The sequence below is a fragment of the Haliaeetus albicilla genome, chromosome 11, assembly GCF_947461875.1.
Source record: "Haliaeetus albicilla chromosome 11, bHalAlb1.1, whole genome shotgun sequence".
NCBI lineage: Eukaryota > Metazoa > Chordata > Aves > Accipitriformes > Accipitridae > Haliaeetus > Haliaeetus albicilla.
Genome location: NC_091493.1, coordinates 3036551 through 3064288, shown reverse-complemented (window position 1 = coordinate 3064288; position 27738 = coordinate 3036551). Strand labels below are relative to the sequence as shown.

The window sequence follows — 27738 nt, the reverse complement described above, 5'->3', positions numbered from 1 at the left end:
GATTTGCAAGATACAACCTAATACTTTAGAATTTGCCTAAAACTTGTTAAAACTGAAATCTGCAGCTCTGCTTCTTTCCCCCATCCAGGTTGCGCTGGCGGCTGGCCACCACGCTTGCAGATCCCTGTGTCCTTATTGCACAGAGGAAGAAGAAAGTTGTTTTATGCCATTGTTTTGCTCGGTAGCAAGCCTCACCAGAGCCCAGGTCATGAATACGGCTCATCGTTAACTGTAAAGTTGAAACCCAACTCTGTTTTTTTAAACACAGTGCCTGGAAGCTGTATTTCGAACCGCAGCAGCCTCGCTTAGGGTCAGCATCGCTGCTTCAGAGATGGCACATGCACCTGCTGTGGACCGTAGCTGCTGGTTTTCCTGTAAGGAAATGCAGCCCTGTGTTTTCTCTCCACCCTGAAATCCTCGCAGGGAGAAGAAAAGCCACGTGTGTGTGCTGGGAGCTCCCCGGCTGCACCTGCGAAGGAGCAGTGGGGGCACGGGGCTCCGTGCCCCCACTGCTCCTTCGCAGGTGCAGCCGGGGTGAGTTGTCACTGTCCTTCCTTGCCAAACCTAAGGGGATGGAGATGCCTGGAGGTGACGGTTTGGAAGATGGGGGGATAGGGATGTAGGATAGAGTTTTGGTGGAGATGGGGGGGGGCAGCATGGCAGGGTCATGGGCTGCAGGATGGGGACATGGCAGGGACAGGGGGTGGTGCGGTATGGGGATGTGGTAGGGACCAGGGCTAAGGGATGCAGGATGGGGGTGTGGCAGAGATGCAGGATGGGGACGTGGTAGGGACCAGGGATGCAGGATGGGGATGTGGTAGGGACCAAGGATACGGGATAAGGGATGCAGGATGGGGGTGTGGCAGGGATGCAGGATGGGGACGTGGTAGGGACCAAGGATACGGGATAAGGGATGCAGGATGGGGGTGTGGCAGGGATGCAGGATGGGGACGTGGTAGGGACCAGGGATGCAGGATGGGGACGTGGTAGGGACCGAGGATACGGGATAAGGGATGCAGCATGGGGACCTGGTAGGGACCAGGGATGTGGGCTAAGGGATGCAGGATGGGGGTGTGGCAGGGATGCAGCATGGGGACGTGGTAGGGACCAGGGATGCGGGATGGGGACCTGGTAGGAACCAAGGATGCGGGATAAGGGATGCAGGATGGGGACCTGGTAGGGACCAAGGATGCGGGATGCGGGATGGGGGTGTGGCAGGGGCAGGGGAAGCGGGACGGGGACGTGGCCGGGACCGGGGATGCAGGGTGGGGACAGGGGAGGGACCGGGGCTGCGGCCGTGCCGTGCCGTGCCGTGCCGTGCCGTGCCGTGCCGTGCCGTGCCGGCGGCTCCCCCGCCCCGGTGCCGGCGCGCAGGTGCGGCGGGCGCGGCGGAGGCCCCGCCCCGCCCCTCCCGCCGGTGCCGCCCGGTGCCGCCCCGCGGCCGCACTCGCCGCCGGCGCCTCCCCGTGCGCACCGCACCGCACCGCACCGCACCGCTCCGCTCCGCTCCGCTCCCCCCGGCGCTGCGGCAGCATGCGGGGCCGCGGCGGGCACCGCGCCCTCCTGGCCCTCCTGGCCCTCCTGGCCCTGCTCCTGCCCGCCGCCGCCGCCGCCGGCCCCGGGGCCGCCGCCGGCCCCGCCACCGGCCCCGGGCCCGCCGCGGCGGGGGAGAGCCCCGGTAATTTCATGGAGGACGAGCAATGGCTCTCCTCCATCTCCCAGTACGGCGGCAGGATCAAGCACTGGAACCGCTTCCGAGACGTGAGTCCGAGCCGGCAGCGGGGGCGGGGAGGCGGGGGGGGGGGGGGGGAAGGAACGGGGACACGGCCGGAGGACGGGGAACGGGGGGTCGGGACGCGCCGCCGGGCACCGGGAGCCCCCCTCCCCGCCTTCCCCGCCCCGCCGCTGCGGCTGCCGCAGCGCGACCCTGTCCCCCGGTTGCCGGTGGCCGGCCCCGCCGCGGGCGGCCGGGGATGCTCGGCGCTGCCCGCATCCCGCCGGCCCCGGTACCCGGGGGATGCTCCCCGGCTTCGGTAGAGCCGACGCCAAAGGACCACCGTTCCCGACGTGGGCATCGAAGTCAAAACCGGCGTGGCTGACGCCAAGGCCACCCCGGGCAGGGCCGGGGGGGGTGTGCTGTCCCCTGCGCCCTCCCGTGTCCCCCCCCCCGTGTCCCCCGTGGGGGCCCAGGCAGAGGTGCAGGCAGGGTCCCGCCTGCCCTTCGTGGGCAGCGGCGAGGGCAGCGCCCGTGGCCTCGGCCCCTCGGTGACAGCTCGCCGTGGGGCAGGCGGGGAGGGCACCGGTGTGCCGCAGCCGGAGGCGGCCCTGGCTCGGTGGGGTGGTGGTCCCTGGGCTCGGGGGGGCGTGGGGGGGGACACACGGCAGGGAGGATGCAGACACTGCCGGAGCGACGGCAGGTGACCTGGCACGTTCGGGGAGGGGGGGTCCCGTAACCCCTTGCTTTTACGCAGCCTTTAGTAACAGCCTCGACGGCATTTTGTTCCAGCCCTTTATTTTTTTGGGGGGGGGGGAGGGCAACTGGAGATTTCTCCTGGGCTCGTTTTACACCCCTGCCCTCACGTTACCCCCAGGGCGAGGGCACGGTGCTGCAGCTCCATCCCGGGGGGGGACCCGGGGGACCTGCGGCAGCCCAGCGGGGTGGGGGCACACCCCAAGCCAACACCCCCCCCCACCCCGAGACAGCCCCTCCGGTCTTTGTTCAGATGTGCACTCAGGTTCACCTTGGCAGCAAGGATGCACTGCTGGGAGATGTGCCCCACCACTGGGCAGGGCAGGGGCACCCCCCCCCCCCCCAGATAAACCAGTTAGGGGGACAGAGCATGGATAAGGGCGCAAGTAAACACCCACCACCCCCCCCGGAGACCCCCACCAGCAACGTACCCGGCTGGCCAACACCAGCGCTGGGCATCTGGGACCTTGACCGGCTGCAGATGCTTGAGGGGGACCATGTGCGGCTGTGCCCCCACCACGCTGGGCATCCCTGGGGGGGTTTGGGGCTGAGAGACCCTCATCCCCAGGCGCTAAGAGCACGTGCGGGGCCTGCCCGGCTGTGCCAGGGCTGCCAGGCCGGGGGGGCTGCGGCCCTGCCGGCGGTTAGCAGGGATTAATAACCAAATCCCATGGATTTGTGGGGTTTTCGGCTGAGCAGCACCGGTGGCGGGGACCGTGACCCACGGTGTGGCGGGGAGGAGGCCGGCGGCCGTGTGCCGAAAGCCGCGCCGCAGGGAGCTGCCGGGCGCCGCAGTGTTACTAATCACGGCACAGGAACGCAGGCTATCGATTGCGGTGCAAACGCCGCTGCGCCGGAGCGAGAGACATCCCCTCCGGAGCTGCCTCCTGCGCCTCTGCTTCGAGCTGCCATCCAAAAACCCTGCCTTGCCCTCCCTGGGGCTGCAAGGATGCTCCTGCCTTACCACGAAACCCGCCTCGGAGCATCCCGTGGGGCGAGCGATGCTGCCTGCCGGGAGGATTTGAGTCCCCGCTGCCCCCCCCACCCCCTGGCATGCTTTCAGGGCCCCGGGGGAGCAGCTCTGCCTCCCCAGGCAGCGACGTCCATCTTAGCCTGCTCCTTCTGGGCTTGCTATTGTAAAACTGGGGCAGCAGCACCAGGACTGTCACCCCACGGGGGTCCCAGCGGGGCCTCGCTGGGCTCCCGGGGGCTTCTTCCACCCAATGCCTTTTCCATCCCCTCTTCCCTGCCTTTCCCGGCCAGCCAAGGGATGATGGGGAAAGGTTTTATCCTGTATAAAGGCTCTCCAGGATTACGGGTCTAGAGCCAGAGATGAGGGACCAAATTGGGGGTGGGCGCTGGTGACATCTGGGGCCGGTGACGAGAGCTGTGGGCACCTCGGACGGTCGGGGTGCCAGGGTGCCTGTCACCGTGGGCCGGGGCCAGGGACTTTGGGCTGCCCCAGGACTGAGGGTGAGCGCTCTCGCTCTCTTTCTCTCTCTGTTTTTCGGTGTTGGCCGGACCGTCTCCACCGCTGCGCTGCCAGGAGGTAGAGGTGAGCGTCGAGGGGCTGCTGGTGCTGCTTTGCCCTGGCGGCACCCCGCTTTTGGGGGGGGGCCTCACCAGACCGGTGGCCCTGAGTGGGCTGGTGACACGCCTGGCCTGGCATCACCTCTCCCGCTACCTGCCCTCACCCAGGCTCTCCCCCAATTAATTGCAGGATGACTACATCAAGAGCTGGGAGGACAACCAGCCCGGGGATGAAGGTACCACTGGGACGGGTTTGGGATGGGGCACAAGGGGACTCCGTGCCAGCCAGCATGGGGAGGGGGACACACACGCTTTCTGCCCGTACACCCCCCCGGGGGCTTTTCCCTTCCGGCTGGGAGCTGCGGCGGGGCCGGTGCGTGCCGGGAAGCGGCAGCTGGTGCCGAAGCGGCCGCCCAGCTGCAGCCTGAATGGCGCTTTGTGCCGGGCCGGCTGGTGGCCAGCGCTGCCGGGGCTCCCCCGGGGGGTCCCCACCTGCCCCGGCCTCTCTCTCCCCCCCCCCAGGCCTGGACACCACCAAGGACCCCTGCCAGAAGGTGAAGTGCAGCCGGCACAAGGTGTGCGTGGCGCAGGGCTACCAGCGCGCCATGTGCATTAGCCGCAAGAAGCTGGAGCACAGGTAGGAGGACGGCGGGGCTGGGACCGAGCCGGCGGCGAGGAGCGGGAGGAAAACCAAGCCAGGGGCTCAGCACCATCCCGTCCCCCCCGTACCTCTCGTCCCGTGCAGGATCAAGCCGCCAGGCGCCAAGGGGCATGGGGGCTGCAAGCCCTGCCACGCCGCCCCGCTCGCCGCCGTCTGCGGCTCCGACGGCCACACTTACAGCTCGGCGGTAAGGACGGTGGCACCTCACCGTGGGGAGGGGGACACTGTGCCGTGTGTGTATGTCCCACCCCCCCCTCCGCCAATGTCCCGCTGCCACCCCGCAGTGCAAGCTGGAGCAGCAGGCGTGCCTGGCCAGCAAGCAGCTGACGGTGCGGTGCGAGGGGCAGTGCCCCTGCCCGACCCCGCACGGCCCCGCCGGCGACGGCAAGCAAGGTGAGCGGGACTGGGCTGGGGGGGCACCTGGGGGGGAGTGTGTCCCTGAGTCCTACCCGGCCTGACGCCGCTCCCCCACCCCCTCCGCAGAACCGTGCACCGGGCAGGACCTGGCCGACCTGGGCGACCGACTGCGCGACTGGTTCCAGCTCCTGCGGGAGAACGCCAAGCAGAACGGCTCCGGCGGCCTCCCCGCCAGCCCTGCCACCGGTAGGTTTCCCCCCACCCCGCCACAAGAGGGGGGGGCACGGGGTGCTGTCCCCAGGGGGGGTGTTCTGGGCAGCCACGGGCCCCATCCTGCCCCGCAGCGCTGGAGAGGAGCGTGGCGGCCAGCTGCAAGGAGGCGGTGGGGTGGATGTTCGCCCGGCTGGACACGAGCGGGGATCTTTTCCTGGAGGCGGCCGAGCTGGCCGCCATCAACCTGGACAAGTACGAGGTGTGCATCCGCGCCTTCTTCAACTCCTGCGACACCTCCAAGGACGGCCGCGTCTCCGCTCCCGAGTGGTGCTTCTGCTTCTGGAGGGAAAGTGCGTCACGCCGGGGCGGGGGGGGGGTGTGTGTGCACTCTGGGGATGGGGGGGTGTCCATCAGAGGGTTGGGGGGGGGGGATGCACGCCGTGGGGTTATGGGGAATCCGTGCGGTGGGCTGGGGGTTGCTTGACGTGGGCCGATGTACACCATGGGGTCTGGGATGCAAACTTGGGGGGGCGGGATGCATGCCACGGGATGCACATCATGGGGTTGGGGGGTGCGCGCACCACTGGGGGGATGCGTACTATGGGATTTTGGGAGGATGCATGTTGTGGGGTCATGGGGAACGCATGCTATGGGGTTGGGGGGATGCAGGTCATGGGAGGATGCGTGCTGGGGGGTCGGGGGGGGGTGCACATTGTGGGTCCATGGGGAAGCACACTATGGACGGATGCACACCACATTGGGGGGGGTCCACACCATGGGGGATGCATGCTGCAGGGCCTGGGGGGATGCAGACCGTGGGGGATGCATGCTGTGGGGCCAGGGGATGCACATCATAGGGCTGGGGGATGCACACCGTTAGGGGAACACGTGCTGCAGCAATTGGGGGGGGGTGGTGCATGCCATGGGGTCATGGGAGGCACACCATGGGGCTGGGGGGTGCCTGCCGTGGCGGGGGCTGCCCGCCCACCCTAAGAGCGGCATGTGGGGGATGCTGCAGAGCCGCCCTGTCTCAGGGAGCTGGAGAAGATTCAGATCCAAGAAGCAGCCAAAAAAAAGCCGGGTGAGTGGGGTGGGGGTCCCGGGGCCCCATCCCCTGGCAGGTCCCCACACGGCCAGGCTGGGGATGAGGATGGGGGGGGCTCTCGCACTGCATGTTTTTGGGTGTGTGTGGGGGGTCTTATCGCTTCCCCGCAGGCACCTTCATCCCCAGCTGCGACGAGGACGGGTACTACCGGCGGGCGCAGTGTGAGCCGGGCGGCGGGGAGTGCTGGTGCGTGGACCAGCACGGTGCCGAGCTGACGGGCACCCGTGGCCGTGGCAGCCCCGACTGCGGTGAGTGCCGGGGGGGGGGGGAAGCCCCCTGCCCCGGGGAGAAGGGCTGCAGCCCCAGGACCCGGCCACGAACCTCTGCCCCTTGCTCCCTACAGAGGAGGCGGCGGGGTTTTCGGGCGACTTCGGGAGCAGCGTGGGCTGGGAGGACGAGGAGGAGAAGGAGCCGGAGGAGGCGGGCGAGGAAGGCGAGGAAGAGGAGGGCGAAGCGGGCGAGGGCGACGACGGCGGCTACATCTGGTAGAGGAGCAGGAGAGCCCGGCGAGCGGCACGGCGGGGCAGCAGCCCCCCAGCCGGGGGTCCCTGTGACCCCCCCCGTTGCCAGTGTGGCATGGGGTGGGTGCATCCCCCCCGGGCCCCGTGTGGGACGGGGCATCGGGGTGCTCGCCCAGGGAAGGGGTGAGCGGGGCGGGGGGGCCACGCTTGTGCGAATTTGAGCTTTTTTTTTTTTTTTTTTTTTTTTTTTGGGTAGAGCCTTGTAGGCCTAGTGTGCTGCTGCGTGGTCTTCAACCGGGCAAACGGCGCTAATAAAAGTGGGAAAAAAGGAAAAAAACAAAAATACCCCCATAGAAAAGCTGCCCCCCCCCATTCCCCCCCATGCTGTGCTTGCGCGGCCGCCCCGGCCCCCCGGCATTGTGTAGCGGCTGTGAAATAAATACCCCGTGCTGTGTCAAACGCTCGCCCTCCCATTCCTCCCCATTAACATCCCCCCCCATGCTCCACCTGTACCCGCTCACCCTGCGTGGGGTGCTGGGTCTGCTGGTGGGACTGGGTCTGCTGGTGGTGCCCTGCTGCTGTCCCCTGGGGGGGGTCAGGGGGCTCCCCCCCCCACCCATGCCCCTGGGTTTTGTCCCCGCATTCAGCTGACATGGGGCTGGAGCTGACCTTCCTCCACAGGCTCCCAGCCCCAAATATGCCCCCCCCCCCATAGCTGACCCCGACTGTCTCCAGGACCCCACCCCCAAACTAACCCCCTTCCCTACCTGAGAACATCCCTTACAGGACCCCCACCCCCAAATCCAACCCACACCCCAGCCAGGACCCCCCCCACCCCACCCCCCAGTTGCTCAGCACCACGGGACACCAGGGCCTCAACTCACAGCATTTATGGCTCCAGGAAGAAAAGAAAAGAAAACAAAGCCCAAACTCTCCCCCCAGTTTGGAGGTGCCAGCACCTGGCAAAGGCACCGTGCCACGTCCCCCACCCCAGGACCCCCAGCCTCCACCGGCCCCCCCCGGGGACCAGGGGCTCGGCTTCACCGCTGCTGGGGCCAAAGGGGGGATGTGGCAGCCCCGTCCCTGGCACAACCCCCCCCCGGGAGGTGGGTCAGAGCTTGCTGGGGGGTCCCGGCTGCCGCTGGAGCCGCCACGCCGCCCGCACCCCCTCGCCCGCCCGGTTGAGGGCGGCGAAGGCGTCGGGGTTGCCAGTGCGGTGGTAGCGCATGACGGGGGGCTGCAGGACGGTGGCGGGGATGCAGAAGTTGAGGTGGGGGTAGGTGGTCCCCACACCGGTGTCCCGGGTGTTGCTGGCCACGATCCCTGCGGGGGGGAGAGAGGCATCGCCCAGGTCACCGGGGCCGGCTGGGGGACACACACACCCGTGGGATCCCCCCCCCAAACCCATGGGGGACCCCCTGACTTACCCAGGAGGCATCCGCTGCGGGAGGAGACGAGGGGGCCGCCGCTGGAGCCCCCGTGGACGGCGCAGGTCGTCTGCAGCATGACGGGGCGCCCGGCCACCGCCACCACGGCCGAGAGGACCCCCGCCGTCACCGAGGGGCCGCACGCCCGCCCCAGCGCCCCGAAGCCCACCACGCTCACCTCCTCTCCTGGGGGTGGGGAGAGGCGGGAGGTGGGTGCACCCCCACACGTCCCCCCCACCCACCGCAGCCGCTTACCTGGGAGGAAGGTGTCCGCCAGGCACGGGGGGACGAAGCCCGGCACGCTCTCCTCCAGCTCCACCGCCGCCACGTCGAAGGGGGACGACTCCTCGGTGGCGAACACCACGCGTCCCCCGAGGACGGCGGCAGCCCTAGGGACACGGCCCACGAGACGTCACGGTGGTGGCAGCGGGGGGGTGGTCGGGGATCAAGGCGGGGGTGGGACACACGCGCAGCCACGCTCACCGGCCTGGTCCGGGCGCCGGCGTCACGCGGAGCGGGCCACCCGCCTCCACCACGTGCCGGCAGGTGAGGAGCAGCCGCGGGGCCAGCAGCACCCCCGAGCCCCACGCCGCCCCGCACTCCACCAGCGCCGTCCAGCCCAGGGGGTCTCGCCCGCCTCCCGCCTGCGCCGCGACCGCCCGCCCCGGCGCCGGCGGCACCGCCACCCCGGCTTCGTCCAGCACGCCGGCGCTGCCGCGCAAGATGGCGGCGAGGGAGCAGAGCAGGGTGAGCCCGACCCACTCGGCGCCCTTCCAGCAGAAAGAGGCGGCGATGACGGCCACCAGAAGGGGCCCGGCGGGCGAGGGCAGGAAAGCGCCGCCGCCCTCGGTGCCGGGCAGGCAGCGCGCGTCGGTCAGGATGAGGGCGTTCTCCTCCCCGGCCAGGTTGCTCACCACCCCTCTGCTCAGGGTGTTGAGGAAGAGGTCGGGGCAGAGGGCGCCGAAGGGGGAACCGCAGGCCAGCAGCCCCTCGCCCTTCCGCAGGCAGCCGGCGCCGACCCGCGCCGTCCAGCCGCCCCCGGGGGCGTCGAGGCCGGGCGCCCGCAGCCAGGCGAACCAGTGCAGGGCCCGCGGGTCGCCGTCCCCCGCCGCCTCCCCGCCGAAGCGCCAGCGGTCCGCCGGGCCGAAGGCCCGCGCCAGCGCCCGCCGGAAGGCGCCGCAGGGCACCAGGGCCAGGAGCCGGGCCTCGTGCCGCCGCAGCGGCGTCGCCGGGGCGGCGGGGCCGAGGGCCGGGGGCTGCAGGACGAAGAGGCGCAGGCCGGCTTGGAGGGCGTCGGGCGTCAGGGCGTGGGGTCGCGCCCAGGCGTCGGGGCCGTCCCGCAGGAAGGGGGCGAAGACGGCGCCTTGGCACAGCACCAGCCCGGGCCCGCGGCTCAGGACCACCCCGCTGCAGCTCCAGGGGCCGGCGGCCGGCTGCTGGGAGTCGGACGGGCCGGAGACGCTGACCACGCAGCAGGCCTGCTGCTCCGCCATGGCGGCGGTGGAGGCCGCGGGGGGGGGGGGGGGGGGGGGGGGCGGCGTGCGGGGCGGCCCGCAGGCAGCGCTGGGAGCGGTGCGAGGCGATGCAACGCGCTGCAACGGATGCAACTCAATGCAACGCCCCGCGCGCAGACCGCGGCGCCCCCGGGGGCTCTCCCCGCCTGCCGCCCGGCCCCGCCCCCTCTCTCTCTGTCTTCCTCCCCCCACGCCCCTTTCGCCCATTGGCTGAGGCGGGAGCTCGCGCCCTCCCCATTGGCGGGGGGTGGCGGTGGGGGCGGAGCGCTCGAAGAGGCGGTGACCGGCCCCGCCCCCCCCGGGGCCAGAGGTGACGGCGGGTTTCCAGCGTGGGCCCAGCGCGTGCGTTGACGTCACGCCTTCGTCACTCCCAGGGGAAAAGGCGTCACAGCGAGCCTGGCCTTGGCTGTACATGGCGGGGGGCGGGGGGGGAAAGCTGGTAGGAGGGAGCACCCGGCCCCCCCCCCCCCAAAAAGCGGGCGCTCCGGAAAAATCCGGGTTAAGGGGAAAGCCGCTGGGATGGCACCTGCCGCCTCCTCCTCCTCCTCGGTCAGCGTGAGACAGCACAGCCACCCGGCAGCTCAGTTAAGCCCAAACGCTACGTTTATTGAGGACTTCTAATAGCGTGATACCTCGGTTCAGTAATTTGTGAAATACCTAAATACCGTTAAATATATTTTTAAAAAAACCCTAACCGGACTCTGGACTAAACAAGATGAACGTTCAACTAAAAAGTTAGAAGGGACGCTGTTTACATTAACGCTTTCTTTAAAAAATATAATTGCTTTTTCTTTTTCTTTTTTTTTTTCCTTTTTTTTTGTTGTTTTCTTTTTTTTCCTTTTAAGTCAATTAACCACAGTGGTGAGACGTGCTCTCTTTTTCAGCTGTTAACAGCGCAGCCTGCAGAGTTTGTTTTTTCTTTTTTTTTTTTTTTACTTCCCGCTGTAACCCAACCGAAAGGGACAACTCGCACCCGCGTGCAGAACGGCGGCGCTGCCTCCCCGCCGCGTGGAAAAGAGTTGTGTCACCACTGTGCGATAAGGGCGGCCGAAAACCAGGAGTGTCTCTTGGTCAATGCCAGTAAGCGGTTGGAAAAACCTTCCGCATTCGAATAGAAAAGTCCACAGGGAAGCTGTGAACAGGATCAGTCCAGAGGAGTAAAACTCTTTTACGTCCATCCAAGCGTCAGTCGATGTACTGCGATAGCCAGCGGAAGCCCTCGCCGTAGCCTTGCCTCTTCAGCACGCTGCACATGAACACCTCCATGGGGCGGGCGTTCAGGTCTTTCAGTGGCACGTTTCCCTAGGGAAACCCAAAAATAAGTCAGAACTGCACCCCTGCCCGCCTTGTGAAGCGGCGACCGGGTCTAGGGAAACCCCGCTGGGCCCCGGGAGCCTCCTCTCCCAGCGGCGCGCCGTCCCCTTGGCGAGAAGGACCTGGCCACTGGAATTTTGGGAGCCAGCAGCGCAGGAGAACGGGTGCTAGGAACGCTGAAGCATGCCCTTTTCGAGGCACGGCCCCAACGTACCCGTGATACTTGGCGGCGCGATGCAAGAAGCAACCGTCGCTGCGCAGGTAAGCCAGCGCCCAGAGTAGCCTTGCGGTCTTTTGCTACCGTCACCCAGCATTTCTGATCAATTCCCTCTAACCGGGCTGTTTTTTAAAACGCTGAAAAAAAATTATTAGATGGGTAATGGGACGGAAACGCAGCGTAATGAAAGCAGAAGAGCCAGACAACGCGTTAAAATACCAGCTTGATGCCCAATTCCCCAACTGTTGTAGAGGTACCACCATGTTTTGCACAATTCTGGCAGTTTCACAACTATTTGTATTAAAGATTCGCCTTGGTCAACATTGTGGACAAATTCACGGCGGCAGCTCAGTTAGTTTCTGGACGGCGCAAGGAAACAGGCAAGCCCTCCCTGGCTTGCGGACAACCTGAGATTTAGATGCCCCCCTACCTTTCCTGTGGTCTGTCCGTAGAGCCCAAAGATCTCCCGCAGTTTCTCCTCACTGATGGCCTCCGGTCTGTCAATTTTGTTACCCAAGATAAGGATTGGCACGTTGGATATTGTTTCGTCTGTCATTAGTGCCTGTGTGCAAGACAGAAGGAGAGTTAAGTTTGAGGAAAAACATTTTGTTGAGGCTCTGTGACCACCGAGGGCTATTTTTTGGTGCTACAGTACTCCTGTGGAAGAGGAGTCTCTCCAGAAAGGTTTCGCAGAAGCGGCTCCTATCTAAACGCACGGGCCATTTCAAAACTTCTTCAGCTCTGGGAGACCATACTGATAAATCCATACCGATCCGGTCCCTGCATAAAGTAACGTGCAAATTCCTACAAGCACACACTTTGGACACCGCATGGCTGTCCCAAAAGGCGCGCTGGAAGTGCAAATCGAAAGCACGAGACTCTCAAAGCACGCTGTGCACAAGTTCCAGCCCCCAAAAGAAGAGTATTATTTATAAATTTAGCTATTCAGAGGTCTTGGGGAAAAAAACCCAACAACTATATTTACATTAAGCTCAACTTTGGATTCCATAAGACGTGAGTGATCTGCGCAGTCCACCAGGAAGACGATCCCGTTGATGGCCGGCAGGTAGTTCTTCCAGACCCGGCGAGCTGGAAGACACAGAAGCGACAAACACCGCTCCGTGAAAATGCTACCGGAAGCAAGGGGAAAACTACACCCAAAAAGGAGCCACCCTCTTCATTATTATTTCCTCAAGGCAAGAGAAGACCTTCTGGTGAAGGGACTGGCTGAGGCTGTGAGCCAGGTGGTTCAGAGAGCCAGTTACGCTTGCTTGGCTTTCGTTAAGTAAGCCTCTGCAACCACGGCTACCTTTTCAGCCGGGGTGTCTTTCTTCTGGTATTTTTGTGTATTTAAAAAAAAAAAAAGGGCAGAAAAACTTTGCTTAGAACTTCTAGAAAGTCTAAAAATAAAAATTCAGCAATTATTCAAAAGAATAAGCCTATGACATTCAAGTCTTCCATGGCTAAAAGTATTTCAGGCAGCAGAGCAGGAACTGGCCGCATTTTTTTCCAAACTGCCAGAACTAAGCAGAAGTATTGAACCACTGAAACAACAGGTATCCTAGAGCCAGGAGGTTATTTCCACGTATTGCTCCGTAAATAATTTCAGGCAACAAATAATTAGGTGCTGCTAATTGCTATCCCTTTTCAGTATCGCTTTTTGGTAGATTTTTCTCAAGGTGGCTGGAGAACATCACAGGAATCAGAAAATTAACCTCATTCAGTGTCTCCCACTCAGCAGCTTCACTTTTACCTTGTTCATGTCCACCCAGATCAAAAGTTGTAAAGGTCATTCCAGCAATCGTCAGCTCCTCTGATGCTGAAAAGTAAAAATACAGTCTGCATTTCAGGAAAATAAAGAAGCTGCCATGGCCAGAATTTCTCGGGGACTCGCGTTAACATCACACACGCTCATCCTATCCGATATACTGAAGAATTCGGGAATTCCCTGACTTTCCTGTAGAATTCAGTCACTGAAATGGAGTTGTTTCACAAAACCACAAGCGGGAGAAAATAATTTCTCCCACCTCCCCACTTAAGCACATGCTTATTAGTCTGCAATTATTACACTCTACTACACTTTTCATTAGAAACCCACTCCCTCCCCAAGAGAGGAACCTCATATTAATTGAGCCACGCCACTTCTCAGGCTCTCCGTTTTGTATTTGAGAGGAAAATGCAAATCCGCTTCAGCTTGGGCAACCGACGTGCAGCTGCATCCTCAGGCGCAGTTTTAAGACTCTTAAAGTCTGCCGCCCCAACGTACAGCTATCACCGAGGCATCTTTTGACACCATGTCCCCAAAATTAAAGGGGAAAAAACGAGACCATGAGGCAGGCAGGGCTCAGTCGCTGGCAGACTCACTGGGATGTAGCGTCGGGACATGCTGACCCAGCCTGTCATCTTTGAGCATGTGCAGCAGAGTGGTTTTGCCTGCGTTATCCAAGCCCAGGAACACAAGTTTTCCCGACTTCTTGTACAAACCTGGAAGGAAAACAAACAAGCAAGAAAAACTCCAGCAGGCTTATCTCGGTGGGTGAGCAGAAGTGCTGCGACGCTTGCCGCTGTGTTTATATGAGCCCCTCGCCCAGAGCTATGCTGCTACCTGTGCATTTACAGTCCTCCCAGCATGGACACAGAACAGTGGGGAAAAAAACCCTACAGCTGGAACTGCCTTTTACCAAGACAATGCAAGGTAACGTCTACAACACCGGACATTTTCTAAGCTCGTGTTTCTGTGAGGAACGTGTTCATTTCTCAGATACATCCCAGCAGAAGAGCGTGCAGCAAAGCACTGCTTACGTGCAATGGGTTACGGATCAATCTGTCACCCCCAAAGGGGTATTTAAACGTGAAAATTGAATAAACTCATAAAAGAGAGCAGCAAGTTGTTGGAGAAAATGTGCAAAGCGTGAAACAACACATCATTTTCTTTAGATAAACTGACTTTTTTTCCACTTCCAGGTATGCATCTGCCGTGTGAAAGTTCCCTTAGGTGTCCAACAGGACTTTTTCTCATCCCTCCTTAGCCCTCGTGAGGCAATCCAGACAGAGAGCACCCCGTCCTCCAGCCAGGACCTCTGCTGGAATTCATGACTCTGGCAGGAGGAGCTTTGCCAGCACCCGCACCTCAGGAAAGGGCTGCTCACACCACGGTAAAGCAGCCAGCCCAGCTGCGCAGGTCACCCCAGATTAGGCAATGTTTTGTCCAGCACCTCCGCAAACAGCCTCCAACCCGGATCACGCAGAGGGCGTTAGTGGCCAGCAGCTCCCCTCAGGCACGCCATGGTGAGTAGCTTGGTGTACGAAGTGATAATTTGAGGAGAAGCAAGCAGTGAGCTGCAGCTGCGAGACATAAGGGTCAGCTCTGGTGGAGCTGGTGAGCTCGGATACCAGGAGGAGGAGGAGGAGGAGGAGGATGGGGTTCCCTCCCTGGCTAGGCAGCATGTCTGCCTGGGGCAGGGTGCCGAGCTAAATGGGCCCTTGGCATCAGCCCAGCTGCTCTCACGCTTCTAAAGGGCAAGAGAAAGATTGAGTGGGAGCCAAACGCCTCCAAATTACTCTCAGAGTTCTTCCTCCTCCTGGTGTAAAAAACCATTGGTTTGCAGCTTTCTCGCCGGACTCTATCCCAGTCAGAGCTATTGCACGCTCCAAAAGAGATGTCCTTTAATCGCTAACTTTTAAGCGATCTTGGCAACGGGCACAAGCCAAACTGACCTCGGGGCAGCTGCCGCAGCCCGAGCCGAGCTGTATAAGAACTAATGTAACGCGGCATTACCTAGAAACTGCAGCACACTGCTGAAGCCGTTGTAGATCCATTCGAAAATGAAAGACATCGCTGAAGATTAATCTCCTGCGGGGACAAAACCAGAGTTAAAGGCGGCAGTGCTCGAGGGAAGCCGGCTGCCTGCCCCCGCCGCCGCCCCCGCGGGATGCTGCCACTCAGGAGCGGGTCCCGCTCCCCTCCCTCCCGCGGGCAGCCGGGCAGGAGCAGAAGCGTTTCCCCCGGGAGGTGACTAATCCCCCTCGCCCCCCCACGCCCCGGGACCAGTTCCCCGAGGGACCGGCCGCCGGACCACCCCGGCCGCCTCCCGCCGTCGCCTCAGGGGCCGCTGGGACGGCGGCGGGAGGCGGTGAGGGAAGGGAGAGAAGGGGAGGGGGGGTCGGGGGGTCGGAGGCGGCCCCGGTGGCGGCCTCAAGGGCGGGCGGTGCGGCCTAGCCCCCGCCCCGCCCCCACCCTGCCTGCGTGTCACCCCCCGCCGCCCCGCGCCCGGCCCCCGCCGCCCCGCTCGGCCCCCCCCCCCCGCTCCCACCACCCCCGGGGCCCGGCCACCCCCCTCCCCAGCCCCTCCTTCCGCCGCCGCTCACCCCCGGCTGCCCCCGGGCCGCCGCGCCACCGACTCCCCTCCTCGGCAGCCGCCAGCTCCCCGCCGGAAATACGTCGCCCCGCGCGCGCCCCGCCCACTTCCGGCTCGGCGGCTTCGCCGCGCTGGCTCCTTTACGTCGGCCGTGCGTCTGACGCCCCGCCGGCGCGCGGGTTCGAGGTCGCCCCGCCCCGCTTCCTCCAGAACCCGGGTTCGAGGCCGGACCCCGCGCCCACCCCCGTAGGACCCGGGTTCGAGGCCGGTCCCCGGCCGCCCCAACTCGAAGTCCCCTCTCTTTGCGGGACACGATACCGCATTACCCGATAAATCCTGCGCGAATCCCCCCCAGCACGGACCCGTCTAAGGGCTGCTGTTCACACCTTGGCTCCAGTGCTTCGTTAGAGGGAGGGAAAGGAGAGGGAGCCCCGCAAGCGTTCAGTTTCAGTAGTTTTTATTTCTAGCGTCCATACACGTACCGGGTGAGCGATCTTCTGTCGCCATTTACAAAGTACACTGTACGACCATGCACAAGCAGGGTGTTTTGGTTTTATAAATTATGTCCTCTAGCCTCCACAAGACCTCGATGCAGCAGACACATCACTGCTAGATACGTAATTCTAATCGGCGAAGTTACAGGCAAGGTCTTCTTGTTGACACTGAAGCTATTTTTCTGCTCTATTCCTGCATGTAGCAACTCCTTGGTGGGAAGGACACAGCTGTCTTGCCACCCATCCTCAGGCCTTAGTTCTTCTGGTAATAGAACCACTTGTCAACTGGGGGACAAAAAAAAAAAAAAAAAAAAAAAAAAGAGGGGGTTAGTCCTCTGTTAGCCACCCACTGAATTAGGTAGTCACAGAGCACTGCATAAGTCGACTCCACCACAGGGGCTTCCTCCCGCTCCTGTCAACACCACCACCACACACCCAACAGGTTCTTGTGCAGCCATGTGTACATGTTTTCCTGAAGAAGTCACCCTTGCTCAGCCTACACGTGACTCAGTTCAGGTGAGGAGAGCAAGCCACGGCTAGCTCGGCTTCCCTCTGGCTCAGCTGACTCAGAGGTAAAGTCATTTTACCTCCAACTCCTGTGCCCGTGCAGAAGACATCAATTTCTTCACAGATTTATTACCCATGAAGAGATTGGAGATGACAGCCTAGCTCCTCTTTCTGCCACACAGCTGTGGGTTCTCAACATTGCCATTACTTCACGCTTGCCCTCGGGTCTCATCCCTGCTACAGCAGCATACAGATTTCATGTGCAAGGTGCCCATTGCTGCCTCGCATGGAAGGAAAAGGTGACAGCTGAGCGCGGATTCCTCCCACAGCTGTCCTTTTCTTACAGAGTCATGCTCCGTGCGATGGATCGAGTCCCGAGGCCTCTAAAGGCTCGTCACCAGCTTGCAGCGGACAGTTGTTCAGTGACAGATCTCTGCTCAACAGGTCCAGTGGCAACTGAAGCACCGAACATGCAACTGATTTCTGCCTCTGCTCTGTGCGGGTAAGGAGTAATTCCCTTCCTTGGCTTGCCTGCACTGAGGATACTGATGAAACCCCTGTTTCAGAGGAACTAAAATCCCTCTCTGGCTATCACTGCACTTCAGTCCTCTGCAGTGCTCTTCTTGCAGGACCTGCTACGCCTTGAATCCCTTCTGGAGCAAACTATGGCACTGCAGGTCTCCTACTTACTGCTCATTTACCCACCTTGCATACCCAAACAAGAAAGTAAGGCAACAACAGAAGTTATTCAGGAATCAAACAGTATTACTGACACAAGTTAGGTCTAACAAGGTCCTTAATTTCTCCTGGTCCTTCATTTCTCCTAGTGCTAGAGCCATACCTAGCTATCAGTTAAGACCCCCATTTTCTTATTGATAATTCCTTTGAGGAAGTCTCCACTCAGCATTGGAATGTATCCATGGGTTTTGAGACTCACCTTCGGGTGGGATCGGGTTAGCAGCTTTACATGGCGGTGCCTGAAAGGAGAAGCGTATTAGCAGACAGCAGCTGTTGACGGAGGTTGACCTTAAACCTGAAGCTCACCAGACATTATTTAGAGCTGCACAAGTCTTGACTGAGCACAGTTTAAGATCTACGCAGCATGAACTGGTCTGTGGCAGACAGTGCTGGTCAGCCGTGAGGGAATAAATGAGCTCACGTGCAGCGTGAGTCCCGTCATCCCCACAGCCTCCTCATTCCATAGATGTCCTACGTGCCCGAGTTGCTCTGCTTTAAGCACAGGCTGCAGTGCCACCTGCTTCTCATCACAAGCAGTTACTGCTCCAGTGCCTATAGAGTTGCAGGCAGCCTGCTTTTTTTAAAGCTACAATGTGATGGTGGAATAGAAGTACAAAGGACTCTTGGAAAACTTCTCCACGGAGCTCCCACCTGATATTTAACAGCCAAAGATAGACAAGGGTCCCCGTCTGGTGACACATCCTCCGCGAGGGTTGCACTTTTAAAAACTTACAAAGTAACTTGGATACCACCAGAGGATAGAAGCACTTTTAAAACCAAGACAGAGGTTTTAAAAGCCTCTCCAAGCCTACAGAGAGACTCTGGTTTCCAGTCACATTTCCATATACTGAGGCAGCATCTCCGTTTTGATTTTCCTGACCCATTCCTCTAATCCCTTTCAAGTTGCCAAGAGCAATACTCCACAAGCCTAGGGAGATGCAGTTAAGTCCTGAAACTGGACAGGAGTACCACACTGGGAACTTCACGCTTTTCACTGCAAAGGATGCACGGTCCCTGGCTGCAAGGCTCTCAGGAATTAGACTTTGTTTTCTCAAAGGGTGATCTGTACTGTGAAGCTCTTGGAAGGCCAAGTATTTAAACACTCTCTGAACAGCTGACAGCCAAGCTACAGTTCAGAAGTTTAGCCCTTCACGCAAACTCTGTTTTGGTTTCCATCTCCCAGATGACTAAGGGCAAGGAGAAGCCTCTGGAGGAATGTCTGGCTTGCTCCACATTCATCCTATTTAACCAGAAACAGGTGTGGTGGTGTCATCCAAAAAATTCTGAGCATACAATGTGCTATTCACACAGAGAGGACAGTTTACAGTACCACACAAATCATGCCATTTTGCCCAATACTAACGTTGGGGTTAGGATATGCAAATTTGTACTTACTGCATCCACAGTAGCTTTTGCACACTCTTGACTACAGCAGAAAGGGCTGTCGGACACCGTCAGATTTGTGCTAGAATAGATAGGTCACTTGTGAGAACATGAAAGCCAAGTCTTGCCCCCAAGAGTATTAAATAATGGAATATTAAGAAGCATTGTTATAGTTGCCAAGTTGAAGGGGAAGGCCTGTGGAGGCAGCCAGCAGCTAAGAGAAAGCACGGCACAACTCAGGAAAGGAAGTTTCAGGGTTATTTGTTTAGGGGAAAGGAACATGCACAGCACCACAAGCATTAACCTACCAGTTGATCTCCCCTCCGTCAGTTTTCTTTGCTATTAAAGCTTTCCAGTGTTCATGAGTACATTTGATGACGTTCACAGCAAAATCCTAAAGTTGAAGATGAGAACAAACATCATGTTACATGCAAGCAGTAGACCATCTTCTCCAGACTATCAGTTATATGGAATGAGAGGCCAGTATTTATAGGCTGATTTTAGAAAGTTTCTGACTCTGGAAGGGACTCAGAGAGACCTCTTCCCTTACTGTGCCTTTCAGGAACAACAGCAACCTCCCAGTGCACAACAGCTGAAACAAGGGGGATTTTACAACACAAATTGCCTTGCTTTCAAGATGGGCGGATACGCCAAGGTCACCTAGTGAGTCCAAAAGAAACTGAACGCAGATATTCTAGTCTCAGGCCAGTGCTGTATTATAAAAGCACCTCCGCCCTGCTGCTCATCCCACTCAGTTTGTCTCCAGCAGCTAGCTGATCCTGACCAATCTGTGAGCTTTCTTCCACTCCAGGCAAATCACTCAACTGCTGCACAGATCAACAGGAAGAGACACGCACCTAATCTAGCTTTGCAACTATTTAAAAATTAATCTGCTTCCAAGCATATCACAGCTTTTTTCCTTAAAAAAAACGTAGTATATGCTCAAGCATTAACCTGTCAGCTGCAGAAGGAAACACACACAATTCTTTGTTAGCATGAACACCAGCAATAAATATCCTGGTTTGATACCACACAGAGCCAAATAAAACACTGCAGCAACATGTGCGAGGTTCTTTGTCCCTGTTTTCCCCCTTGGCCTTGATTCCGTTTTCACCCATCCTGAGGGGCAGCAAGATGTCCCAGCCCACCCAACCAAGTGCTGTGCTACAGCTGAAGGGGACAAGTCCACTCCAACGTGACTTCCATTTTAGCCCCCCTTACCCTTTCTTCCCCACACCAGGTTTTGCAGGCCTTCCCACTCTCTGCACCAACTCTGGAGCTCTGGGAGTTGAGTCACCTCGCTAAGCCACTCACAGCACACCAGGACTGGCAGGAGGAAGGGCACAGAAGCAGGATTTCACCCGTTCAGGAGCAGTAGATTATCTGACCCAACCCAGAGAAGAGGCAGGGGAATAACTCTGCCAAGGCAGAACCTTACTCAAAGGGTGTGAGGGAACACTTTATGCCCGAAGGAAGAAGCATTTTAACTCCTGAGTTAACTTCAACTTGCATCAGGCTGCAGTGGAACAAGGCTGGTGAGCAAGGGAGGCAAAGGGTGATGTCAAGCACGCTTGGCTCCACAGCAGGAGCAAATAAACCTGGTGTTTTCCATCCTGGTTCTGACACAGAGGCTCCCAGCCCTGAAGCAATCCCACATGAATGTCATCTAGAAGAAAAACTGATAATATCCAACAGCAGCTGGGTGATAACCCTATGCTTTTTCTCCTAGTATTCCTGCAAGCACTGGGCTGGAAACAAGCAGAACAGTAGGCTGGAAAAACAGCAGGAGGAATGAAGTCAGCTATCAGCAGCCCTGTAGAAATCCATTCTCTGAGCGACTACTCATTTGTGTCCCCATGCACCTTGAGCTCAGTTTTTAGACAGTGTGCCTTTGCATGCTCACAGTAATGCAGAAAGGCAATCCTACCCTGTCTTTAAATTCACCATTAAAAGCAAACTGGTTTTCTGGCTTTCCATCAGGTACTTTGTATCTTCTGAACCAGTCCACCGTAGCTTCTAAGTATCCAGGTTTCATCCTTCTGACATCATTGATATCTAGCCAGGGAGAAAAGATTTGTTAGCCAGATCTAGTAACAGAAGTTACTTAGCTACTACCCTGCTCTTCTGAGCTGCCCCTCCTCAAGTAGCCTTAGCAACACTTCAGACTGGTTACAGTGAAGACACAAAGTGGATATCTGCACAGGAAAGTTAAGTGTTTGATCTTCACAGTATATCCTGATTGCCCCCAGGAGCATGGATGCATTTAAACAGCTTTGACTAGAGACCTGCTGGACAACCCCCTCCCTTTCACTCAGAGGACAGGCTGTATAGCCACCCTCTTCTTTGAGATGCCAGGCTGTGCAGAGGACTGACAATTTGCAATAAACGGTGGTAAAATGTTTTGCTACAGGATTGATAACACCCTGCTTTGCTGTCCTTCCAGTATCACATCTGATTAATACCATGGCATAGAAGCAGCAAGCCCATGTCCTGACTTGAAAGTTTCCTGCAGGCTCTCAACAGAGAGAGGGAAGTAGGCAGCCTGGTCCTCCCTCCTGTTACTTACCATTATAGTTGTCTGCTTCAGGGTCTTCAACATTGATAGCAATTATCTTCCAGTCTGTCTCTCCCTCATCAATCAGTGCCAGTGTGCCCAGCACCTTCACTTTGATGACTTCTCCTCGAGAGCAGACCTGCAAGGACAAGGACCTTGTTGTCTGTACTGATGCATCCAAGGAATGCACAACAGAAGACTGCAAGCTGTGAGAGTTCAGCAAGCAGTCGGGTACCACAAAATTAGCTATCGCTTATCAGCGGTTCACAAACCTTGGCTCACAAGGCTGCCGCTGTAAGATCTCATCAACAATCTCCAGAGGCAGAGGAGGGAAACATCACATTCTTAAGGCAGAGGAGGTAGGAACTGAATAATGTCTCTGGGTAATTGACTTCAGAGACATTAATTACATGTTTCAAAAGACAGTTACCCTTTAGAGTGCATTACCTTGCTTCCGATTTCACACACATCAATTGGATCGTTATCTCCACAGCAGCCAGTATTTTCATCTTTGTGACCTGGGTCTTCCCAAGTCTGAAAAAAGAACCCAAAAAACAAAAAACCCACACAAATAAGAACTCTCAGGTTTCAAGAAGAAACAAAAAGCAGGTTTATTTCAGGCATGCAATTGCCTCGAAAATACAGATGATGGCTCACTTCATGCTGGCTTTCAGGTCTAGCGGTTGGGCTACTATTTCAGTTGTGCCTGCAAATGCAGTTTGAATCCAAGTTTAAAGGCCTTATCTTGAAAAGGGTAAGCTGATCCCTCCCACTTACAAGCCTTTTTTCAACAACTTTCCAGACTTCCTCCTCCGTTCCACAGCTGCATAAAGGTGAAGTTCACATCTATAAAGAACACTCATTGATTTGGCTGCCTGCCTGTTCCTCTCCCTATTCATTTCTTAACAGAAATTTCCTGAACTCCAGATAGCAGTCCAACAGAGATGGAAGACAGACAGGGTGTATTGTTTCCTTTTAATTAAACAATTAAAGACACATTGTTACATTAGAGCAGTGACAAGAATGCAGAGTCCCATTGCCTGTGCTACCCAGAGTCCTAGTGCATCTCACCTAAAGCGGTGAATACAAGTGGAAAGACAGGACTCCAGAAGGCACTGGAGCTATGTCTCCAAAAATAATAGCTGCCTAAAACATGCTTCTCATCAGGAGCGAAAGGACGCCATGCCCACTTGCATCATAAAGAGCAACTACCTCTAAGGTTGTTGAGATATAAAAAGAAGGAATGCTCTTCCCAAATCTCTGCATGCCAGGACACAACAAGTATAGTCAAGACCTCGTGATGCATCCAGAGCATTCAGGAAGATGTACTGAAACCTGGGTGGTGCTGAAGGACTCTTCACAATCGCTATCGTGCTTCCCTACAAGGGAGTGTTAAGTTCGGTCCCTTGACCTTGATGTGCAAAACCACCTTTGATCCACTAACATATGACTGAGCAAAGGCTTCAAAAGCTGTCATTCTGTACAAAGAAACCGGCTCCAGAATCCATCCAAGTACAAAACGATTCACCCTTGAAACACCGTCTCAAGCCACTTGGAGAAAGCACTCGACAGGCACTGCTACCAAGATGAGAATTACAAAATTCAGTGTGTTTCCCTGTGAACTGCCACTGACAATTTATTTCTCTAAAGGAAACGCAAACCTTAGAGAACATCAGAGGCAAACAGCCTTGCTCAAAGTTCCTCTTCACCTAGTGGTCACCAGCCAGTTAAGAGCATGTGTCCAGGTGTCACGACCCAGGTCGGTCCCCCCTTGCCAGCTGTTTCAGAGAAAGTGTGTCTGTGCAGCTGCAGATGTCTGCCTCACCCAGTCTCTGGACTTCTGAGTGCCTTTCTGCCACTCAGATCCAACACTGAGAACAGGTCATCTACGACCATCCAACAGGTCAATACAATAGCCTAGCTGTGTGTTTTAGACCCTGAACAATAAGACGGGTAGAAACGGGAAAGATACAGCCCTTCAGATCTATTCAGATTTTCATTGCCCACATCCAAAGTCTAAAACAATCAGCTAATTCACTGCAAGAAGAATCTTCAAAGATTCAGCCTAAGGGCTGTACACCAAGATCCTGTACCATTATTAGCTTAAAACTTCAGCTCTTTATGCTTCACCAGGCAGGAACTGAGGGCATTGCATTGCCAGACGCCCAGTTCCTTGTGTAGTGACAGCTTCCTTCATCCAAAGACAAGGACCTGCCAGCTACTGTCCAGCCAAACTGCTGAGAGGCCATGGAGAGGAGCAACACAGCAGGTACCTCACTAGCAGCAGCTGCGCATCCTCAAATAGCTTGTTTACAGCATTAGCTACAAGCCTACCTCTTGAGACTTCTACTTAAAAGTACCCCTGCTTTCTTGACAGGTCCTCTTCATTAGCAAGATTATATATGGAGATGCAAATGCTGTGTTCCAGATCAGACACTCAGCTGATCTTTTGCTCATTAATACAGCAGTAGCGAGACACACACACAGGCATCCTCCCTCCTCCCCACCAGAATGGGTGAGCCACCGAGACAAGTTACAGTACCTGTGGGATAGCACCGTAATTCCAGATATAACCCTTGTGGGGAAACACGTTAGCTACGTAGCGCAGTTTTCCTTTCTTCACATCTTGCTTAATTGGGTTTAAGGGATCCTTTGTGGCAATCTGAAAGAAAAGTTACATAAATCTCTCTACTTTGCTCTCTAAGAAAAGCCAAGCGATTTTTTTTTTTCTTTAATGAAGCTGGCTGTTAACTGACAAGCCAAGAGACCAGGAGCCAAGAGACCCTGAAGCCCACAGCACATTGGACAACTCCATTTCCTGTTGCATTGCCATCTCCTGGGATATAGTTTTCAGCAGACTTACAAACATCAGAACCACATGGGGCTGACAGCCACAAGACGCTGCTTTAATCAGAAGCCACGGAAGAATTTTAAGTTAATCCAACTTCTGCAAGGCTCAGCCTCCATACCAGACCTCTAGCATTAAGCAAGTATTTACACGAGAAGTTAGAAACCACTCTGATTCAGGAAGTGGAACTGAGAAGGAGAGAATCAGCAAAGCCAAAGATTAATAGACTAGTCAGCTCAAGCACTTAAGCTAGGAACTGTAATATAGTTACCTCCATTTTAGCATTTGTCCATCGAGGTACTTCCACAACCATGTTGAACACATTCTGAAGAAAGCAAAATATCAGTGAATGGGAAGGAATCTCAAGACCACGCTTTAAACTAGGGAACACATATAAGTAAGCATAAAAGCCAGCCAGTTTGCATGAAAACCATAACTTTTTTTTCTTTTCTGTTTTTTTCCACTGCCAGTTTTGATACCGTTGATAGAAGTCCTGTAGTCCAGCCAGTCACATGGCATCATTCAAAGCTGAATCCCATGAAAGACACCAGCAAAAGCTAGATTGAGGTTACCCACACATTCTCCATCAGTTGCCACCTACGAACATCTCCATCATGTTCCTAGGTTACAGAATGGTTAGGTTTAATTTAAATGAATTGAAGACAGCTGCATACAAACTATCCTGGACATAACAAAATGAGGTTTTAGGCATACTTATTAAATACGAAGCACTTACTGCTACAGCAAGAGCCACCCTGGGAATCTAGAAGAGGCAAGACTTACAGGAGTAAGCCATCTATTTAATAACGTGGGTACCTAGGTACTATCCTGAATGACTGAGAATATCGCTCCCAAATACTCTAGCCTGTCTTGAAGTAGTGAAACATGCCCGAGCTCCCCCTCTCCAAGCTGACACTCCTATAAAAGCAGACCTTGTTAGTGGCATGGTGCAAGCATAAAGACGTGGGGAAGAAACACAGAACCACATTTTGCAGTATCTCATTTACAGATGACACTTGAAAACATCTCCTGTTGACTCCAGCTGGGCTGAGAGGACTCTTGAGAGTTCAATGTCAGACTCCTCTTCAAGAAAACAAGCTTTTCCACACTTGAACCTTAACATTTGCTGTTTGAAGAGATTATGGCTTTTAACAAAAAAGTCAAACCTTGCTCCCTAGCATCGACAAGGTTTCTAATCCCCATGTTAAGCAGCATTAGCATTGCAAAATCCCTCACACCTGTACTGCACCATAATTAGACTGCTATTGTGCAACGAGTGCTGTTACATCATTGACTTTGCCCACACCCTTCCCTAAGGGAATCTTATTACATCCCCTTAATTGCAGGGGGTCACTGCTCTTTTGCAATTTATATGTAAAAAGTTATATAGTATTTTTATTTATAAGTAACTTAAGGAAAGGAATGAGGCAAGGCAGGGTGCTTATGGCTTTGCAGGCAAAGAAAGACAACTCAGGGATGTATTGTTGTTAGGCTCCCAGATTCCCCACAGTCCAACTGACAGATCTGCCTTGGTCTAAGACACCCAGTGAGTAGCCCAAGGTCATTCCTTCGCAATGCCAAGGTACACAGGTACAGATAAGGTCAGCACATCCCAGCCCTAGACTGAAAAAAACACTCTGCAATCCTCTCAGTGTCTTAGAAGTCTAAGGATAAAGATCAAGGAGCCCAGACAGAGACAGACAACCTTTTGCTCCAAGCTGGGCTCCCTACCATAGCTGGTAATGAATCTGCTAAGTAACGGGTAAAATCTCTGTGGAGAGCCACTCCAGCAACAGAAGGTCTAATGTGGTCAGGACTATTGTGTAACTTTGGGGATTGTGACCTTCTGTGATACTTTCTTCTCCTAATGACTTGGCACAAGAAAGCAGCATTAGCTGCACAGGGACTCTGGCAAGCAGCACTAAGTGCCTGAAGGCACATCAGCAGTCCAGTTTCCCTTGTTAATCATTACCAGGCCACGGAAACCCTCCTCACCCCTATACGCACTCCCCTGCTCTTTCCTCCTGTGTTCTGCAAGCATCTGCAAAGCGTAGCATTATCTCGGTTTTCCTTGTCTGAGTTACCTTTCCGACACCTGCTTTTGAAAACTGCTTTCCCAGTCGGCCACAGAAACTGCTTTGCCACTGTCCTTGATGACTACAATCCATCTTTTCCCTTCTGAGCAGGCAAAAGCCACCTCAGACTTCCCAGAGCACATTCTGACACCACCTGCACCTCAAAGTTCCATCAGCTACTTTTTAGAGATTCATCTCTCAATTCTGCATACTCTTTTCCTTTCCAATAACCACTCCCTACCTCCAAATTATACCTCTCTATCACAAACTTTAGAACAGTTCATGTACTACGTTTCTTAAGCTGCACAGCTTTTTAGTGTGTGTTAAAAGAAGAAACGAGCTATAAAGGTAAGGAACACAGTCAGAGAGCCCAAGTTAACAGTGAAAAAGCATTTAGTGAAAACTGAAGCACAGCTGTTTTGGTTTCCTAGAGCTGGGGCATTTTCGACAGTGATTTGGAACAGCCTAATTTGACTGACTGCCGGAAGGATGTAAAAGCCCTGCAGCACTGCATGCGGCAGGTTCCCCACCTGCACTTTTTGTGAGGCAAGAGGTCCCCAGGAGGTGCTACAGCAAGAATTTAACATCCTCACCTTCTGTTCAGCAGCTGATTATACTGCGGGCATAAAGTGGCCTTACTGCAGTCAAAACCCAAGCCTGAAACATCATGCAGCATGAGCATATACCTCCTATGGAGTGGATGCAGATATTTAGTTAAACGGAAAACTGCTTCTTTTAACCCAAAACGCTTTCATGCGACCTCACGGGCAAGTTCAAGACAACCACTCCTATCTCAGATGCAAATACGAGAATGGGATCATCCGTTCTCTTGTCCTACGTCACTGTGCCCAAAACTGCGAGAAAAGGGCACCCGTTCCTTGCAACACCTGGCGATGCTTCCATTAGGCGCTCCTGCCGAGAACCACCATAAGGAATTGGGAGCCTCCCTCGGGTATTTCAGGCCTGCAGGACCTCACTCCCTGACCCACTCAATGCTCACACCCAGAGCTCCAGCCGTTGCTCATGTCGCTGGCCGCAGGCCAACGAGGCCACACCAGCCACCCGGCTTGCTGCTCCTTGCTGCGGCCCCTCTCCCTCCTTACCTTGCCGGGGTCCGCGTAAATGGGGATATCATGGAAGGGGGAGATGTAGCGCCCGGCGGCATCCTCTGCAAGGCAAAGGGGGGGGGAAAGAAGTCAGGCCCGGCCTGAGGGGACGCCTCAGGTTGGGGGGGGGTGTGTGTGTCACCTCAGGCCGTGGGGGCTCCCTCAGAGGAGCTCGCCCCAACCCCCGAGCTGGTAGGATGAAGGGGAGAAGGAAGAGGAGGAAGAGGGCAAAGCACTCACTGAAGAAAAGCCGGTACTCCAAGCTGTGAGGCGCGGCCCGCTCCTCCACGCTGTAACCGGCCATCGTGCCGCGCTCAGCCCGCCGGCTGCCGCACTGCGCAGGCGCGCCGCGCCGCGCCACGCCCCCCCGAGGGGGCGTGTCCAACGCGGTGAGCACTGCGCAGGC

At 56.7% G+C, this 27738-nt stretch overlaps 4 protein-coding genes across 5 annotated transcripts; 1 reads left to right on the top strand and 3 right to left on the bottom strand.

Annotated features, from left to right (window-relative positions):
* The first annotated feature begins 1404 nt into the window (after positions 1 to 1404).
* On the top strand, positions 1405 to 7043 carry SPOCK2 (SPARC (osteonectin), cwcv and kazal like domains proteoglycan 2). The gene is made up of 11 exons (XM_069795849.1): positions 1405 to 1761; positions 4017 to 4025; positions 4191 to 4236; positions 4523 to 4637; positions 4746 to 4848; positions 4946 to 5054; positions 5145 to 5264; positions 5363 to 5581; positions 6250 to 6312; positions 6447 to 6584; positions 6680 to 7043. Exons 1-11 carry the CDS (start codon positions 1534 to 1536, stop codon positions 6823 to 6825), a joined length of 1296 nt encoding a protein of 431 aa, XP_069651950.1. The 5' UTR covers positions 1405 to 1533; the 3' UTR covers positions 6826 to 7043.
* Positions 7044 to 7672: 629 nt separating this feature from the next.
* On the bottom strand, positions 7673 to 9772 carry TYSND1 (trypsin like peroxisomal matrix peptidase 1). Its single transcript, XM_069795846.1, has 4 exons — positions 8708 to 9772; positions 8480 to 8613; positions 8225 to 8410; positions 7673 to 8120 (listed from the first exon to the last, which is right to left on the bottom strand). The coding sequence occupies exons 1-4, from the start codon at positions 9715 to 9717 to the stop codon at positions 7909 to 7911; spliced, it is 1542 nt and encodes a 513-aa protein (XP_069651947.1). The 5' UTR covers positions 9718 to 9772; the 3' UTR covers positions 7673 to 7908.
* A 547-nt stretch (positions 9773 to 10319) lies between these two features.
* On the bottom strand, positions 10320 to 15751 carry SAR1A (secretion associated Ras related GTPase 1A). The gene is made up of 7 exons (XM_069795845.1): positions 15638 to 15751; positions 15048 to 15122; positions 13634 to 13753; positions 13023 to 13088; positions 12255 to 12358; positions 11700 to 11831; positions 10320 to 11040 (listed from the first exon to the last, which is right to left on the bottom strand). The coding sequence occupies exons 2-7, from the start codon at positions 15103 to 15105 to the stop codon at positions 10924 to 10926; spliced, it is 597 nt and encodes a 198-aa protein (XP_069651946.1). The 5' UTR covers positions 15106 to 15122; positions 15638 to 15751; the 3' UTR covers positions 10320 to 10923.
* A 316-nt stretch (positions 15752 to 16067) lies between these two features.
* PPA1 (inorganic pyrophosphatase 1) lies at positions 16068 to 27732 on the bottom strand. 2 transcript variants are annotated; one of them, XM_069795847.1, is made up of 11 exons: positions 27573 to 27732; positions 27330 to 27394; positions 24423 to 24476; positions 23846 to 23965; positions 21751 to 21837; positions 21316 to 21442; positions 20677 to 20804; positions 19058 to 19143; positions 18762 to 18831; positions 17566 to 17605; positions 16068 to 16406 (listed from the first exon to the last, which is right to left on the bottom strand). In XM_069795847.1, the coding sequence occupies exons 1-11, from the start codon at positions 27634 to 27636 to the stop codon at positions 16375 to 16377; spliced, it is 873 nt and encodes a 290-aa protein (XP_069651948.1). In that variant the 5' UTR covers positions 27637 to 27732; the 3' UTR covers positions 16068 to 16374. The 2 variants fall into 2 exon arrangements, with proteins under 2 accessions (XP_069651948.1, XP_069651949.1); XM_069795848.1 differs by lacking the exon at positions 17566 to 17605.
* Positions 27733 to 27738: the final 6 nt, after the last annotated feature.

Bases quoted from the DNA above. Each gene is read 5' to 3' on its own strand.
- SPOCK2 (XM_069795849.1), top strand. From the start codon at position 1,534: ATGCGGGGCCGCGGCGGGCACCGCGCCCTCCTGGCCCTCCTGGCCCTC. The intron at 4,849-4,945 runs GTAAGGACGGTG...GCCACCCCGCAG, and splicing joins GCCACACTTACAGCTCGGCG to TGCAAGCTGGAGCAGCAGGC. The intron at 6,585-6,679 runs GTGAGTGCCGGG...TGCTCCCTACAG, and splicing joins CCGTGGCAGCCCCGACTGCG to AGGAGGCGGCGGGGTTTTCG.
- PPA1 (XM_069795847.1), bottom strand. From the start codon at position 27,636: ATGGCCGGTTACAGCGTGGAGGAGCGGGCCGCGCCTCACAGCTTGGAG. The intron at 23,966-24,422 runs GTAACTATATTA...CTTTTCTTTCAG, and splicing joins GGACAAATGCTAAAATGGAG to ATTGCCACAAAGGATCCCTT. The intron at 16,407-17,565 runs GTGAGTCTCAAA...TTTGTCCCCCAG, and splicing joins TAACCCGATCCCACCCGAAG to TTGACAAGTGGTTCTATTAC.
- TYSND1 (XM_069795846.1), bottom strand. From the start codon at position 9,717: ATGGCGGAGCAGCAGGCCTGCTGCGTGGTCAGCGTCTCCGGCCCGTCC. The intron at 8,614-8,707 runs GTGAGCGTGGCT...CCGTGTCCCTAG, and splicing joins CCGGCGCCCGGACCAGGCCG to GGCTGCCGCCGTCCTCGGGG. The intron at 8,411-8,479 runs GTAAGCGGCTGC...CCCCACCCCCAG, and splicing joins GGCGGACACCTTCCTCCCAG to GAGAGGAGGTGAGCGTGGTG.
- SAR1A (XM_069795845.1), bottom strand. From the start codon at position 15,105: ATGTCTTTCATTTTCGAATGGATCTACAACGGCTTCAGCAGTGTGCTG. The intron at 13,754-15,047 runs GTAATGCCGCGT...TTTTCCTTCCAG, and splicing joins CAGTGTGCTGCAGTTTCTAG to GTTTGTACAAGAAGTCGGGA. The intron at 11,041-11,699 runs GTAGGGGGGCAT...GGGTTTCCCTAG, and splicing joins ACGGACAGACCACAGGAAAG to GGAAACGTGCCACTGAAAGA.